Source organism: Schistocerca piceifrons, chromosome 9, assembly GCF_021461385.2.
Source record: "Schistocerca piceifrons isolate TAMUIC-IGC-003096 chromosome 9, iqSchPice1.1, whole genome shotgun sequence".
Lineage (NCBI taxonomy): Eukaryota > Metazoa > Arthropoda > Insecta > Orthoptera > Acrididae > Schistocerca > Schistocerca piceifrons.
The window spans coordinates 206,659,893-206,675,899 of record NC_060146.1 but is presented as its reverse complement, the minus strand read 5'-3'; the positions used below and the strand labels follow the sequence as shown (position 1 = coordinate 206,675,899).

The window sequence follows — 16,007 nt, the reverse complement described above, 5'->3', positions numbered from 1 at the left end:
GACTGAAATATGCTATTGTTATACCTTTGCATAAAAAGGGGGATAGATCTGATGTCAACAATTACCGTCCAATCTCCCTTCTAACAGCTTTATCCAAAATTTTTGAGAAAGTAATGTATTCAAGAGTAGCTTCACATATCTGTAAAAATGAAGTACTAACAAAATGTCAGTTTGGTTTCCAGAAAGGTTTTTCAACAGAAAATGCCATATATGCTTTCATCAGTCAAATTTTGAATGATCTGAATAACCGAACACCACCCATTGGGATTTTTTGTGATCTCTCAAAGGCTTTTGATTGTGTAAATCATGAAATTCTGCTAGACAAGCTCAAGTATTGTGGCATGAGTGGGACAGTGCACAAATGGTTTAATTCGTACCTAACTGGAAGAGTGCAGAAAGTTGAAATAAGTAGTTCTCGTAACATGCAAAGATCAGCACATTCCTCAAACTGGGGAACTATCAAGAATGGGGTTCCACAAGGGTCAGTCTTGGGTCCTTTGTTGTTCTTATTATATATTAATGACTTGCCATTCTATATTCATGAAGAGGCAAAGTTAGTTCTCTTTGCTGATAATACAAGTATAGTAATCACACCTGACAAACAAGAATTAACTGATGAAATTGTCAATACTGTCTTTCAGAAAATTACTAAGTGGTTCCTTGTAAATGGACTCTCACTGAATTTTGATAAGACACAGTACATACAGTTCCGTACAGGGAATGGTATGACGCCATTAATAAATATAGACCTTAATCAGAAGCATATAGCTAAGGTAGAATATTCCAAATTTTTAGGTGTGTCCATTGATGAGAGATTAAATTGGAAGAAACACATTGATGATCTGCTGAAACGTTTGAGTTCAGCTACTTATGCAATAAGGGTCATTGCAAATTTTGGTGATAAACATCTTAGTAAATTAGCTTACTACGCCAATTTTCACTCATTGCTTTCATATGGCATCATATTTTGGGGGAATTCATCACTGAGGAATAAAGTATTTATTGCACAAAAGCGTGTAATCAGAATAATAGCTGGAGTCCACCCAAGATCATCCTGCAGACATTTATTTAAGGATCTAGGGATATTCACAGTAGCTTCTCAGTATATATACTCTCTTATGAAATTTGTTATTAACAACCAAACCCAATTCAAAAGTAATAGCAGTGTGCATAACTACAATACTAGGAGAAAGGATGATCTTCACTATTCAAGATTAAATCTAACTTTGGCACAGAAAGGGGTGAATTATACTGGCACTAAAGTCTTTGGTCACTTACCAAATAGTATCAAAAGTCTGACAGATAACCAACAAGTATTTAAGAAGAAATTAAAAGAATTTCTGAATGACAACTCCTCCTACTCCATAGAGGAATTTTTAGATATAAACTAAGAAAAAAAAAGAAAAAAATATTTAAAAAATAAAAAAAAATAAAAATAAAAAATAAAGAAAAACAAAAAACACAAAAAAATAAAGTTGTTATATTAACTTAAGTATGTTGTTAAATTAACCTAATTATGTCATGTATTAGAAAATTCGACTCGTTCCACATCATTACGAAATATCGTATTCATGATCCATGGAACTAGTATTAATCTAATCTAATCTATTATTTCTGTGTTGGAGAAATTGTGACTGCCTCTAACCAAGTCCTTACAATTGTGTATAATGGGACTGAATTGTGGGGCTGTGCAGTGGTTGCATACTTAATCAGAATATTCCTGTTACAGAAAAGTGCAATTACACATTCTGTACGACATCAATGCATATATATATACTTAATAAAGTCTCTACACTTTTTCATGTTAATTACATTTTTGGGGCCCAAATAATGAAGCAAACAAATATGGTGATACACATGATCACAACACCTGGACAAAATATAACTGCTTTTGACAAAGTAAAAATTAAAAATGACAGACCACAGCCTATTTATCATCAATGGTTTCATTTTACTTAGCAAGCTCTCAAACTCTAATGTCAAAGGATATCTACACTGAAAGATATCAATACAAAATTTAGAACTTGTTTTAATAGATACATGTTTATAAATTTTCAAAAAGCTGTATGAGAGAAGTATATTACATGATACTGTTAGTATTATGAATCACTTTCTAATATTAGCACATGAACTCTAATACAGCAAAAATCACCTGTTTTATAAAAAACATATTTTTTCCAAATATAATATAATTGTTCCTGATGGTTTTAAAAGCCACTGACCTGATGAAACCTAGAGGGAAAAATGTAAATAACAAAATAAATTTGCAATAATGATTGAAGCAGAAGAAATGAATTAAAGATAAAGAACAGACTTAAATGTCCTGGGGGGGGGGGGGGGGGGAAATTTAATTATAAGAAAAAATAAATTGGGCAAAATATGCGCCATCACTATTCATAGTTTCTCCTTCACATGTCTAAACCACACACTTTTTTTCCGTAATGGTATCAGATTAGCTTCCATGTTGTTATAACTGGGAGGGGAGGGGAGGGGAGGGGAGGGGAGGGGAGGGGAGGGGAGGGGAGGGGAGGGGAGGGGAGGGAGGGAGGGAGGGAGGAAGGAAGGAAGGAAGGAAGGGAGAGAAGGGGGACAGAGAGAGAGAGTTGGCTAGATCAGTACTTAACATTTGCCCATTTTCAGTTAATTTTTTATTATTTAATTACATGTGCAGTATGTTCACAGATAAGGCACGTTAGGTCACACAGTATACATTCAGAGCATTGAGCAGTGTCAGTTTGTGTGTCTCAAATAGATTCCTGTTTACTTCTTTGTAGAGATTACTGGTGCTCGTACCATTTTTGGCACTTTATGCACTGTCAATACCACTTCTGGACCTCTATCTTGTGCAGAAGATGGTAATATTTTTATTTAAGAACTTGTAATACTGAATTACCTACTGAAAGATTTGCTGAAGACACTGTCATTCTGCCAGAGACAATAAAGGACTTCAGTTAAATGGAATGTGTAGTATCTTGATAAGAGGTTGTTGCTGTTGCTGTAGTCTTCAGTCCTGAGACGGGTTTGATGCAGCTCTCCATGCTACTCTACCTTGTGCAAGCTTCTTCATCTCCCAGTACTTACTGCAACCTAAATCCTACTGAATCTGCTTAGTGCATTCATCTCTTGGTCTGCCTCTACGATTTTTACCCTCCAATGCTAAATTTGTGATCCCCTGATGCCTCAGCACATGTCCTATCAACCGGTCCCTTCTTCTTGTCAAGTTGTGCCACAAACTCCTCTTCTCCCCAATTCTATTCAATACCTCCTCATTAGTTATGTGATCTACCCATTTAATCTTCAGCATTCTTCTGTAGCCCACATTTCCAAAGCTTCTATTCTCTTCTTGTCTAAACTATTTATCGTTCACGTTTCACTTCCATACATGGCTACACTCCATACAAATACTTCAAGAAATGACTTCCTGACACTTAAATCTATACTCAATGTTAACAAAATTTTTCTTCAGAAACGCTATCCTTGCCATTGCCAGTCTACAATTTATATCCACTCTACTTCAACCATCATCAGTTATTTTGCTCCCCAAATAGCAACACTCATTTACTACTTTAAGTGTCTCATTTCCTAATCTAACTCCCTCAGCATCACCAGACTTAATTCGACTACATTCCATTATCCTCGTTTTGCTTTTGTTGGTGTTCATCTTATATCCTCCTTTCAAGACACTGTCCATTCCGTTCAACTGCTCTTCCAAGTCCTTTGCTGTCTGTGACAGAATTACAATGTCATCGGCAAACCTCAAAGTTTTTATTTCTTCTCCATGGATTTTAATACCTACTCCAAATTTTTCTTTTATTTCATTTACTGCTTGCTCAATATACAGATTGAATAACATCAGGGAGAGGCTACAAACCTGTCTCATGCCCTTCCCAACCACTGCTTCCCTTTCATGCCCCTCGACTCTTATAACTTCCATCTGATTTCTGTATAAATTGTAAATAGCCTTTCGCTCCCTGCATTTTACCCCTGCCAACTTTAGAATTTGAAAGAGAGTATTCCAGTCAACATTGTCAAAAGCTTTCTCTAAGTCTACAAATGCTAGAAACATAGGTTTGCCTTTCCTTTATCTTTCTTCTAAGATAAGTCGTAAGGTCAGTATTGCCTAACGAATTCCAACATTTCTATGGAATCCAAACTGATCTTCCCCAAGGTTGGCTTTTACCAATTTTTCCATTCTTCTGTAAAGAATTCGCGTTAGTATTTTGCAGCTGTGACTTATTAAACTGACAGTTTGTTAATTTTCACATCTGTCAACACCTGCTTTCTTTGGGATTGGAATTATTATATTCTTCTTGAAGTCTGAGGGTATTTCGCCTGTGTCATACATCTTGCTCACCAGGCGGTAGAGTTTTGTCAGGACTGGCTCTCCCAAGACCATCAGCAGTTCTAATGGAATGTTGTCTACTCCCGCGGCCTTGTTACAACTTAGGTCTTTCAGTGCTCTGTCAGACTCTTCACGCAGTATCATATCTCTCATTTCATCTTCATCTACCTCCTCTTCCATTTCTATAATATTGTTCTGAAGTACATTGCCCTTGTATAGACCCTCTATATACTCCTTCCACCTTCCTGCTTTCCCTTCTTTGCTTAGAACTGGTTTTTCATCTGAGCCCTTGATATTCATACAAGCGGCTCTCTTTTCTCCAAAGGTCTCTTTAATTTTCCTGTAGGCAATATCTATCTTGCTCCTAGTGAGATAACCCTCTACATCCTTACATTTGTCCTCTGGCCATCCCTGCTTCGCCATTTTGCACTTCCTGTCGATCTCATTTTTGAGGCGTTTGTATCCCTTTTTGCTTGTTTCATTTACTGCATTTTTATATTTTCTCCTTTCATCAGTTAAATTCAATATTTCTTCTGTTACCCAAAGGATTTCTACTAGCCCTCATCTTTTTACCTATTTGATCCTCTGCTGCCTTCACTACTTCATCCCTCAGAGCTACCCATTTTTCTTCTACTGTATTTCTTTCCCCCATTCCTGTCAATTGTTCCCTTATGCTCTCCCTGAAACTCTGTACAACCTCTGGTTTAGTCAGTTTATCCAGGTCCCATCTCCTTAGATCCCCACCTTTTTGTAGTTTCTTCAGTTTTAATCTACAGTTCATAACCAATAGATTGTGGTCAGAGTCCACATCTGCCCCTGGAAATGTCTTACAATTTAAAACCTGGTTCCTAAATCTCTGTCTTACCATTATATTATCTATCTGATACCTACTAGTATCTCCAGGATTTTTCCATGTATACAACCTTCTTTATGATTCTTGAACCAAGTGTTAGCTAATGATTAAGTTACGCTCTGTGCAAAATTCTACCATGCGGCTTCCTCTTTCATTTCTTAACCCAATCCATATTCACCTTACTATGTTTCCTTCTCTCCCTTTTCCTACTCTCGAATTCCAGTCACCCATGACTATTAAATTTTCGTCTCCCTCCACTACCTGAATAATTTCTTTTATCTCATCATACATTTCATCAATTTCTTCATCCTCTGTAGAGCTAGTTGGCATATAAACTTGTACTACTGTAGTAGGCATGGGCTTCGTGTCTATCTCAGCCACAATAATGCGCTCACTATGCTGTTTGTAGTAGCTGACTCACATTCCTATTTTTTTTATTCATTATTAAACCTACTCCTGCATTACCCCTATTCAATTTTGTATTTATAACCCTGTATTCACCTGACCAAAAGTCTTGTTCCCCCTGCCACCAAATTTCACTAATTCCCACTATATCTAACTTTAACCTATCCATTTCCCTTTTTAAATTTTCTAACCTACCTGCCCGATTAAGGGATCTGACATTGCACGCTCTGATCTGTAGAGTTTTCTTTCTCCTGATAATGATGTCCTCTTGAGTAGTCCCCGCCCGGAGATCCAAATGGGGGACTATTTTACCTCCGGAATATTTTACTGAAGAGGACGCCATCATCATTTAACCATACAGTAAAGCTGCATGCCCTCGGGAAAAATTACGGCTGTAGTTTCCCCTTGCTTTCAGCCATTCGCAGTACCAGCACAGCAGGGCCGTTTTGGTTAGTGTTACAAGGCCAGATCAGTCAATCATCCAGACTGGTGCCCCTGCAACTACTGAAAAGGCTGCTGCCCCTCTTTAGGAACCACACGTTTGTCTGGCCTCTCAACAGATACCCCTCTGTTGTGGTTGCGCCTAGGGTACGTCCATCTGCATCGCTGAGGCACGCAAGCCTCCCCACCAAAGGCAAGGTCCATGGTTCAAGGGGGGAGGGGTAAGGTTTATAATATGAATATCTTCGTAACTGAAATAAGGATAATGCAGTACACTCAATCAATGCTCAGGGAATTAGATTACAAAAGTTGTACACAAATTTTGCTACTCTAGGGGCAAAATAACTGGCAATGGCAGAAGTAAGGAGGGTATAACACATGTACTTGCAATAGTAAGAAAAGATTTATGAAAAAGAGAAATATGTAACACTGAAGTGTTAGTGGGTCTTTGCCAAACATGTACGTATGGAGTCATCTGCTGCTGTAGCTGAGTGATTAGTGTAGATGGCTGCGGTGCAGAGGATCCGGGATCAATTCCCGGTACTGACGAGGATTTTTCCTGAGTGCAAGGACCGGTTTGGGGTGCACTCAGCCTCATGACGACAATTTAGGAGCTACACGGCCAAGTAGTAGTGGCTCCACGGTCTGGAAAGTCTGAAAAATGGCCAGGCGAGCAGTGTGCTGACCACGTGCCCCCCCCCCCCCCCCCCCCCCCCCCCCCCTCCCGGTATCACACCAGCATAACGCCACATGGCAGAAAATAACAGCGATCTGTATATATCTCCCTCGGGTCCTCGGGGTGTGGACAAGGAGCTTATTTTATATGCCTGGAGAGAAGCCTTACACAGAAGAGAAACGTGATGCTGCAGAAGAATGGTGAAGCTTAGATACATAAATCAGGTAACTAATGAAGTAGTACTGAAATAAGTCATGCAGAAAGGAGCTTTATGAGACAATGTGACAGCAAGAAGGGATTGATTGACAGGACACACCCTGAACCATTAAAGAATATTCAACTTTGCATTGGAGGGAAGTATGGTGGATACAAATTTGTAGGGGGAGATCACAGCTTGACTGCATTAAGTAACTTCAGGTGGACGGGTATTTATGGAGAGACGGGAGGGGCTTGCACAGGATACGCTAGCACGGAGAGCTGCTTAAAACCAGGCTTTAAGCTGAAGACCATAGCAAGGACACACAATCAGAGATAATCTAACTGCTACAATTTACCTTTTTTCTTTTTGTACACTATCTTTTCTTAAATGAGAAAAACAGTAAAGAAATAGCAGTAACTCAGGAACAGGCATATGGCTGAACATTTCGTTACTACAAAAGTGCTGCATAAAACTACCAAACACTTACTAGTGGCACTGCAATACATTAGCTACATTAGCAAACTAACTGTTTGCGAGTAAGGCTGCAACAGAGGGGAGGGGGCAGGGGTCACTGGCAGACTGGGAGTAGGACAAACATTATGGTGACATGGTGCTTGAAATGTTCCTCCTCCTACTGTCCATACATTGAAAGAGTAATTTCCATCCACAAGATAGCAAGGACAAGTACAAGGGTAGGCATAATAAGACAAATGAAGTAAGAAAGCAAGTAAAAACTTTTAGCACAAGAATTTACTCAATTTCTCAATATATTCTCCACCCGTGGCTAAAGATTTGATCCAAAAAGCTTCCAATTTTTTTCCTCCATATCAGAAAATAGATTTTGTCAAACTCTTCAAAATTCGCATTGATGGCAGCAAACTCTTTCTCATTTGATGCAAATCTCTTCCCACAACATTGAATTTGCATGATGAGGAATAGAAATAAGTCCTGTGAAGGAAAACATAGGAAATCAGGCCAATAGGAAACCTATTAGAAGCTCAAATTTTGCACTTTTGCTGTTGTGACGGTTCCAGAGTGGAATACTGAGTTGGCCTGATCTGACATCATCTTGTTGCAGGCCTATCTTCACCCCTTTTCATTCAATTCTTGTTCCAAATAATCCATCAGTGATGTACAAAAGTTTCCAAGTATTCCTGTGTCCTTTTCCGTGGAAGGACCCAGGCTCCCCCAACAGTCACGAATCAAAGCAAAATGTCACGCTGGCTGCAGTTAAACATCATCAAACATCTTGCTGAATCACTCGTCTAGATTCATTTCTGAATCTCTCTCAGCAGTCTCACCTTATAAGTCTTCTCATCCAGGCGTCACTGGCCTGGGGGACACTCACCAGCCGCTATGTGTATGGTCAGTACACCACCCTCCTGGTCATTTTATTGACTTTTCCTGGTCATTTTATTGACTTTCCAGACCTCAAAGCTACTACTTCTCAATCGAGTAGCTCCTCACTTGGTAGCAAGAGGGCAAGTGCAGTCTGTATCAATCTTCCTGTTGAAGAAAAATCCTAGGCAGTACCGGGAATTGAACCTGTGTCATCTGCACGGTAGCCGCCTACACCAATCACTCTGCTACAGGTAAAGCTTTGAATTATAATTCCTCAAATTTTTCCAACGAGCTCTGTTATGGGGGTCACAACTGGTTAGCTGCATCTTCACTGCTTCTGCTGCCATGTTCAAGCTGATTAATGCTACAATAAATTCTTCTGAGCTGGTGCAGTGGCGCTACAAACTTCATCCAGCTCAGTTTCCGCGTGCTTGACAGCATAACCAGTTAATAGCAACACACAACTCATTTTCCTTCAACCTAATGAAAAAACACAGTTTTTTAAGCGTGTCTTTGGAAGGTGAATTATGTAGCTTGGTAGCAGGAGCGGAACCAACATCAAATCCTGCCATACTTCACAATTTATGCTCAGCATTCTTGGTTTACTTTTACTCTTGCAGTAAATTTTGCTAATGTGACCCTCTCCTTTCCGTCATCCAAAAGAAATGTCTGAACTCCCCAGCTTCAGCCTCCCTGTAGAATTTTACAGGTCACAAATCATCAGTTCTGTCAAAAGGAAAAGGATAAAGGGTGGAGGATAGAGCTGATGCCATTAGGAACTTGTAATTCGAGTACTGTACCTACTCTGGAGCTGATCGAGGGCATCCCTCATGGCTGCAGAAGTGTTCTTCCCGTGGCCCTCCACGCCTGCCACCCAAGTCCACCCTGCCTCATCAGTTGCAGACAGTGGCAGGTAGGTCTGCGTAGATTCGTCAATCCCCTCACTGTAGCTGCTATCTGCATCACTGTCGTCAAGTGGAATTTTTTCCTGTCAGCCCCGCCAGAAGGAAGACACTAATTAATACATAAGCTCTTGCATCTCATTAATCAGACAGATACAGTGTATATCTGTGTGTGTGTGTGTGTGTGTGTGTGTGTGTGTGTGTGTGTGTTTTACCTCCAGCACAAGTCTGGAAATCCTGGAGCAATTTCAGCCAAACATGGCATACATATGATTTACCCGGGAACCTGCCGCCAACAAGTCACCCATTTTGTACATATTATGTATGCAATTACATACCTAGATGTAACAGATACTGCTCTTGTAATAGCAACAATAATGATGATGATGATGACAGTAACCATTGGGGTAGATTCCTGACGATGCATAATCAAAGGTATGATAGGATACCATGACAAAATAAAACATTCATGCGCATACCACAAATACAGTGTAGATTATTCAAAGCATGTACAGCACGGTATGACTTCACTGTGATATGCACATAAACAAATCATGATTTTACCACAGTGTCTTATTATATCTTGATTACACAGGATGATTCAGCTGCTCTACCGATGTCATTTTACGCACTTCACAATGTTATCTCTGGCCTTCAAAAACCTAGTGCAAGATTTTCATATTCTCTCCCTCACTACGTGCAAACCATTAGTCCTAGAGAAAAAAGGAACAGATCCTTTTTGTAGGAGATTATTGTACTTACATTTTGTAGTGGGATATGTTTTTGCTAGAGGCCATAGTTTGAGTTCCTCAAGAAAAACATATACAAGTTACTTCAAATACACCCCTGCTCCCCTACTCAGCCCCCACCAGTCAGGATTTATAGTATGTTGTTTATGGCAGTCTCTCTTACCAAAGTCAAAAATTTCCAACTGCATTAAATACTTCCCACATGTAACCTTCTTTGGTCTTCATTAACTGGCCTCATCAGATGCCACTGGCTTAGTACAGCACTTACAAATTGTGAAACTGATGTTTCTGTAAATTTTACCAAACAATTTTGTGAATTTTAACTGCATAAAATAAACAATTACATCATTGTATTTGTTAGGCTTTCTGACTGCAATACTACTGTGCTTGTAAGGTTTAAGTTAATAGCTTGTTTACTTGTCTTTGGAACAAAGTACATCACTGATTCTGCATGTCAAGAATCTGACAGTTTGTCGGTATGTTTGTGGAGGTATGTGGTATTTGATGTCTACGCACAGATTAAGTAATTCGCGTAAATAAGGGACTGCTCATTTGTGCGTGCGGTGATGGCACCTGATAGTGCTAGGATTTACATCAGACAAATTTGGGTGCCAAGACATCGACTTGAGTTCACTATAAGGCTCCTAAAACCACTGTAATGTGGTTCTGGCTCTGAGTCATGGACAATTACACTGCTGAAAGATGACATCGCCGTCAGTGAAGACATCAAGCATGTAGGGATGCAGCTGGTTTGCAGCTGTCAGTATGTCTTCGATTACCACCATGGGTCCCATGCAAGCACAAGAGAATGTCTGCCATAGCATAATACTACTCTCAACAGCCTGCATCTGTGGTGCGCTGCACATTTTGAGCCACCATTTACCTCAATGGCGGCATTTGTGGAGATGACCATCCATCTAGTGTAGGAAAAATGTGATTCACCCGAAGAGCTGGCATGTTTCCATTGAGTGATAGCTGAATCCTGACGGTCCTGTGCCTGCTGCAATGCTAACTGACGAGGTCGTCGGGTCAAGATGTGAACACGTAAGGGTGGTCTGTAGCGGAGCACCACGTTCGACAATGTACAATGAACTGTGTGCTCCGAAACATCTGTGTGTGCACCAGTAGTGTGGTCTTTCGGCAGAGATGCCACAGATCACCATCTATCCTCCTTCACAGAGCAGACAAACCTCTACGCTCTGTGAAGAGCCATCAATGTCCAATCATTTAGCACCTAGTGGTAGTTTCACTGTTCTTCTACCTCTTTTGGTAGATGCTCGTGACAGTAGCACGTAAACATTAGACCAGCTTCACAATTTTCGAGGTACTTGTTCACACATTTTGCATAAAAATAATCTGCCCTTTGACAAAGTCGCTTATCTGAAAGGATTTTTCCATTTGCAGCCCAAGCTTCGCTCGGTTGATCTCCCATCTGTCTCTGCTGTGCTTACATACTTTTCATAGAGCACCATGTGCCCACAATGTCACCAGAGAGCATCCAACCTCACAGTGGGCAGTGGTCATAATATTTTTGCTTATCAGTGTAGTTTGAACATAGTGAGCAAGAGAACATAAAAATCTCACCTGTAGTTTCGCAAGGTCAGATGTAACACTGCGGGTTGCATAAAATGATGTCAGTAGGGGCAGCTTAATCACAATGCTTGTTATTATTATTATTATTATTATTATTGTTATTTTCTGAAAAACTTGGTTAATTGTGGAGATACAAGTGTATTGTGAAATACTAGAAAAAAGAAAATGATGAGACCAGTATGCATTATACGCAGACTTTTAGCCTCTCACCTTAGCCCAGTGGGCTAACACCAATGTTCCACAGCTGGTGCTCTTGTATGGTATTCGGCAGGCTCGTAAAACTTGGAACCTCAATTTCTCAAAAATGCCCATTGTAATAGAACAGCATTTGTTACATTTGTCACTACGTTCTGCAATCCTGTGACAGATGAGCAAATTCAGTGTCATCAGGTGTACGCTTCCCGTATTAGTACTAGAGGACAATTACCGTGAGGGCTAATACAGTCATTCCTCATCTATTTGCAAAAGTGAGGTGAGAAATGATGGAATTTACACATAACTCTGCTACACTGGGAACAATTTCAACTAAATTTGGTATAAATATGACTTACTGTATGAAAAAAGGTACTGTTGGACTGGGACACTGCTAACATTCTCAGGATGACAGTAAGGGTGTAGGAGGGAAGGGGTTGATGTGCAAGCATAACTCTGCAATGTCTGGAGCAGTTATACCAAATCTGATATACATGCGGCTTACTTTCTATGAAAAATCAACATGGAGGCAAGGTGCCATTACTATTGCTATAAGTGAATATGGGGTGGAATACAGGTAATGTAAAGATAATCGAAAACGAACAATATTAGTGTCACATTAAACATTTTTGTGGTCCCCAGGCAGGCTGGTGATTCTCACAATGCAGTTTCACCTTGAAAAGTGTGAGAAGGGTGTGCAAACTGAGTAATGTGTAAAAGTAATAGAACATAACTGACAATCCTGTCAAATCTACAATTTCTGGGATCAGTAGGCCAGACAATGACAGTTATTACGACGTTTCACCCTTAATAGGATTGGGATAAATAAGAAACTAGAAAACAGCATCAAAATTTATGAGGTACAGATTTACTACCCAATAGTGATGATTGAAAATTTGTGGTGGACTAGGACTCGAACCCGGATTTCCTGCTTATCGCAAGCGGTCACCTAATACACTTCGACACAGTGTACGCTCCACAGACCGATACATACTTCTGTACATCACACTGTCTACATCCTTATATCTTAGCCCACTAAAACAGCTTGTAACCATGTAATTATTTTGTAATTCTAAAATAATGAAACCTTATTGTTAGTATATCATGGCTGCAACAGGTCATAATGAAATTCAGCGAGTATGCACTCATTATGAAATACAGTTGGTAGTGTCTGATTAACTTATGGTTAATAAATGTTTCCCAACTGACAGTCTACATTCAACAAATAATATATCATGGAGACAGACTGCCTCATTTATTCAGACATCATATTCTGTAGGTCCAATGAGGAAAGAGAATCCTTAGGGATATGGAAACACTCAGCACTCCCATCTGCCACCCAAATAAGTGAATGATCAATATTATTATTATTATTATTATTATTATTATTATTATTATTCAGTCATGACAGACTTCAACTGAAACCAGAATGTGTGCAGCTGTGAATAAATGTGGCTGCCATCTGATATGAATTGTGTGAAACAATATATCAATTCTGAGTGTCGGTCACAGGGAGGTGGTAATAAAACACATCTGTTTTTATGAAGATTATGCAGGTATATAAAGTAACATATAAGTTTATAAAATTTTGTGATTAACACTATTACAACATACCACATCTATTTGCAAGGCTGGGGGTGAGAAAGTGACAAAATGTATGCATAACTCAGGCACAGTGTGGAAAGTGTGTGTGTGTGTGTGTGTGTGTGTGTGTGTGTGTGTGTGTGTGTGTGTGACCCAAGTGGTTATTTTGATTATGGCTGCAACAATACTTTTGCCAACTGAGGGAAGAATTCAATACTGCACTGCGATGTTGGTACAATGCCAAGATTTTAATACAAGTATTAAAAAAAATTGCTTCTTTCTTTGTATTGTGTTTGCCATTGCTCCCAAATCCTAAAATACAGCAAAAAGTGCACTCTCAGCTGTGTGTTTGTAGTAACCACAACAAGACAAACAACTGTTTGGAATGCACATTTGGCAGGTGGTCATATCAGAATCTTGACTGTAATGTGAAACGAGATAAGTGGAGCTACTCACTTCAGGTCAGAATGTTCATTAGTATAAACACATTCTGTAACAAGTAAATAACAAAATAGTCCAGCAGAAACAATTCTCAGAGGAATATTTGTCAAGAGACACACTAGAAACTATCTGAAGATCACCCCAGAGTCGAAGGATTCAGTTCCAGTGCAACTAGTCAGTTGACATGTACGAGGGAAAGTCAATTATTATCCGCAATTTAGTTATATTTTTGTTTATTTTGGTAGTACTATCGTTCTACGTTGATGACACATGCTTTGTTATTTGTTGTTACACCTTTGCAATTTTCAAGCTGCTAGGTTAGTTTCGTTATCACTGCCGTGTTGTTAATCATGGCTGCCCCACTGTCTATTTGCACCAAAGAAGAGCAACGTTCAGTGATCCATTTTCTTGTGGTCGGAAGGCGTATCAGTGGCCAAAATTCATCGAAGACTTTCGGTACAGTACGGGAACAGTGTTTTGCTACAACGGAGTGTCTATGAATGGATTGAAAAATTCCGAAATGGTCGCACAAGTGTTACACACGATGAAGGAGCAGGACGACCATTTACCACCACAAAAGAAGGAACCATTGAGCGTTCGCGTGAAATGATTCTCTTAGACAGACGATTAACTAGTGACAAAGTGGCACATCATTTGAAAATTAGTCACAATTCTGCCTATGAAATCATCCACAACAGACTTGGGTTTCATAAAGTTTGTGCAAGATGGGTCCCAAAACAACTCACACAGTTGCATAAACAAACGTGCTTGGACATCTGCAAAAAGCATTTGAATCGCTATGGTAATGAAGGGGACAACTTCTTAGACAGGATCATTACTGGTGATGAAACACGGATCTATCATTACGAGCCAGAGAGTAAACGGCAGAGTTGGAATGGAAACATCCAAATTCGCCATGAAAGAAAAGTTCAAGACCCAACCTTCTGCAGGAAAACTGATGCTTACATTTTTTTGGGACACACAAGGTCCAGTACTGGAACATTATGGGGAAAGGGGCACAACAATAAACACTGTACATTACAGTAAGATGCTTACTGCCAGGCTAAAGCCTACAATTCGAAGAAGCAAATGCCGAGGATTGCTGTTAAAAGGTGTCGTGTTGTTGTACGACAATGCCCGTCCGCATACTGCTGTCCACACTGCTGAAACACACCAGAAACTCAAATTTGAAGTATTGGGTCATCCTCCATATAGTCCTGATCTTGCCCCTTCTGACTATCACTTATTTGGTCCACTCAAACAGGCATTAAGGGGCCATAGATTTGCCTCGGACGAAGAAGTGAAAGAAGCAGTGCATTCCTGGCTTGCAGCTCAACTGAGAACCTTCTTTTATGAGGGCACCAGGAAGTTTGTACAATGATGGACCAAGTGCATTGAAACGCAAGGTGACTATGTCAAAAAAATGATGTTCTTGTAAGTTTCCTACCTGATTACAATAAAATTTTATAGCTACTTTGCAGATAATAATTGACTTACCCTCGTATTTCATAAGTAAAGTTCCTTATAAGTACGAGGTGGTGGAGACCACAAATCTGGGATCCATCGTACTCAACATGTGCTAAACAATCAACACTGCAGAGTCCACTTGTAAAGGCAGTTGGATAACAGCAAACTGAGGCAGAGTGGCTGGCAGCTAGCCATTTATTTGGCTCTCTAAGGACATTCATGTGACTATTCTACAACAGTGGCTGTGTTCCCACCTCAGACACCCTCACCAGATGCGTGCAACATTACACATATTGTCACATTGTAACTACAATTTGAAATGGTAACCCACAGCAAGCTGGAAAGCTACACTAACCTTTACTCCACACTGCAAGCGGCACAGTTTGTGGCACTATTGATACGTTTGTATTGTTCATTTGCACATCCAGCAGGGTTACTGAAGTACACCCGTGCCTCCTCCAACCTGTGAACTGAGTTAGCTGGCCCATTTACGGGAAGCTGTACAGTCTAGGGTGGACTGTGAACCGTGGTGCAACATAGAGTTTTTTACATTAACAAATTATTTCCAGAGGTGACAAAAATGAAAAGTGATGAGGAAAAAATCCCAAGGCTAACTGAGGATCAAACTTCAGACCTCAGGCTCTGTCATTTGACACATGCCGAGCCACATGTGTAGGGCAAGATGAATGGAGAAACGCATCAAAGCAACCTCAGAGTTCATGACAAACGACAGAAACAGTTGTTTACCTCTTGTAACAATATAAACCAGTTTAAAGAAATCATGGTTAGTTGTCATGCTGTGTACAGTGACTTCAGTGTCAA

At 39.9% G+C, this 16,007-nt stretch overlaps 1 protein-coding gene across 1 annotated transcript in view; it reads right to left on the bottom strand.

Annotated features, from left to right (window-relative positions):
* Positions 1-16,007, bottom strand: part of LOC124717049 (diphthine--ammonia ligase) — a 113,121-nt gene that overhangs the window by 18,305 nt on the left and 78,809 nt on the right. Inside the window, exon 8 of the mRNA XM_047243723.1 lies at positions 9,062-9,245. Within this exon, the coding sequence (XP_047099679.1) occupies positions 9,062-9,245 (184 nt within the window). The remainder of the gene's footprint in view (positions 1-9,061; positions 9,246-16,007) is intronic.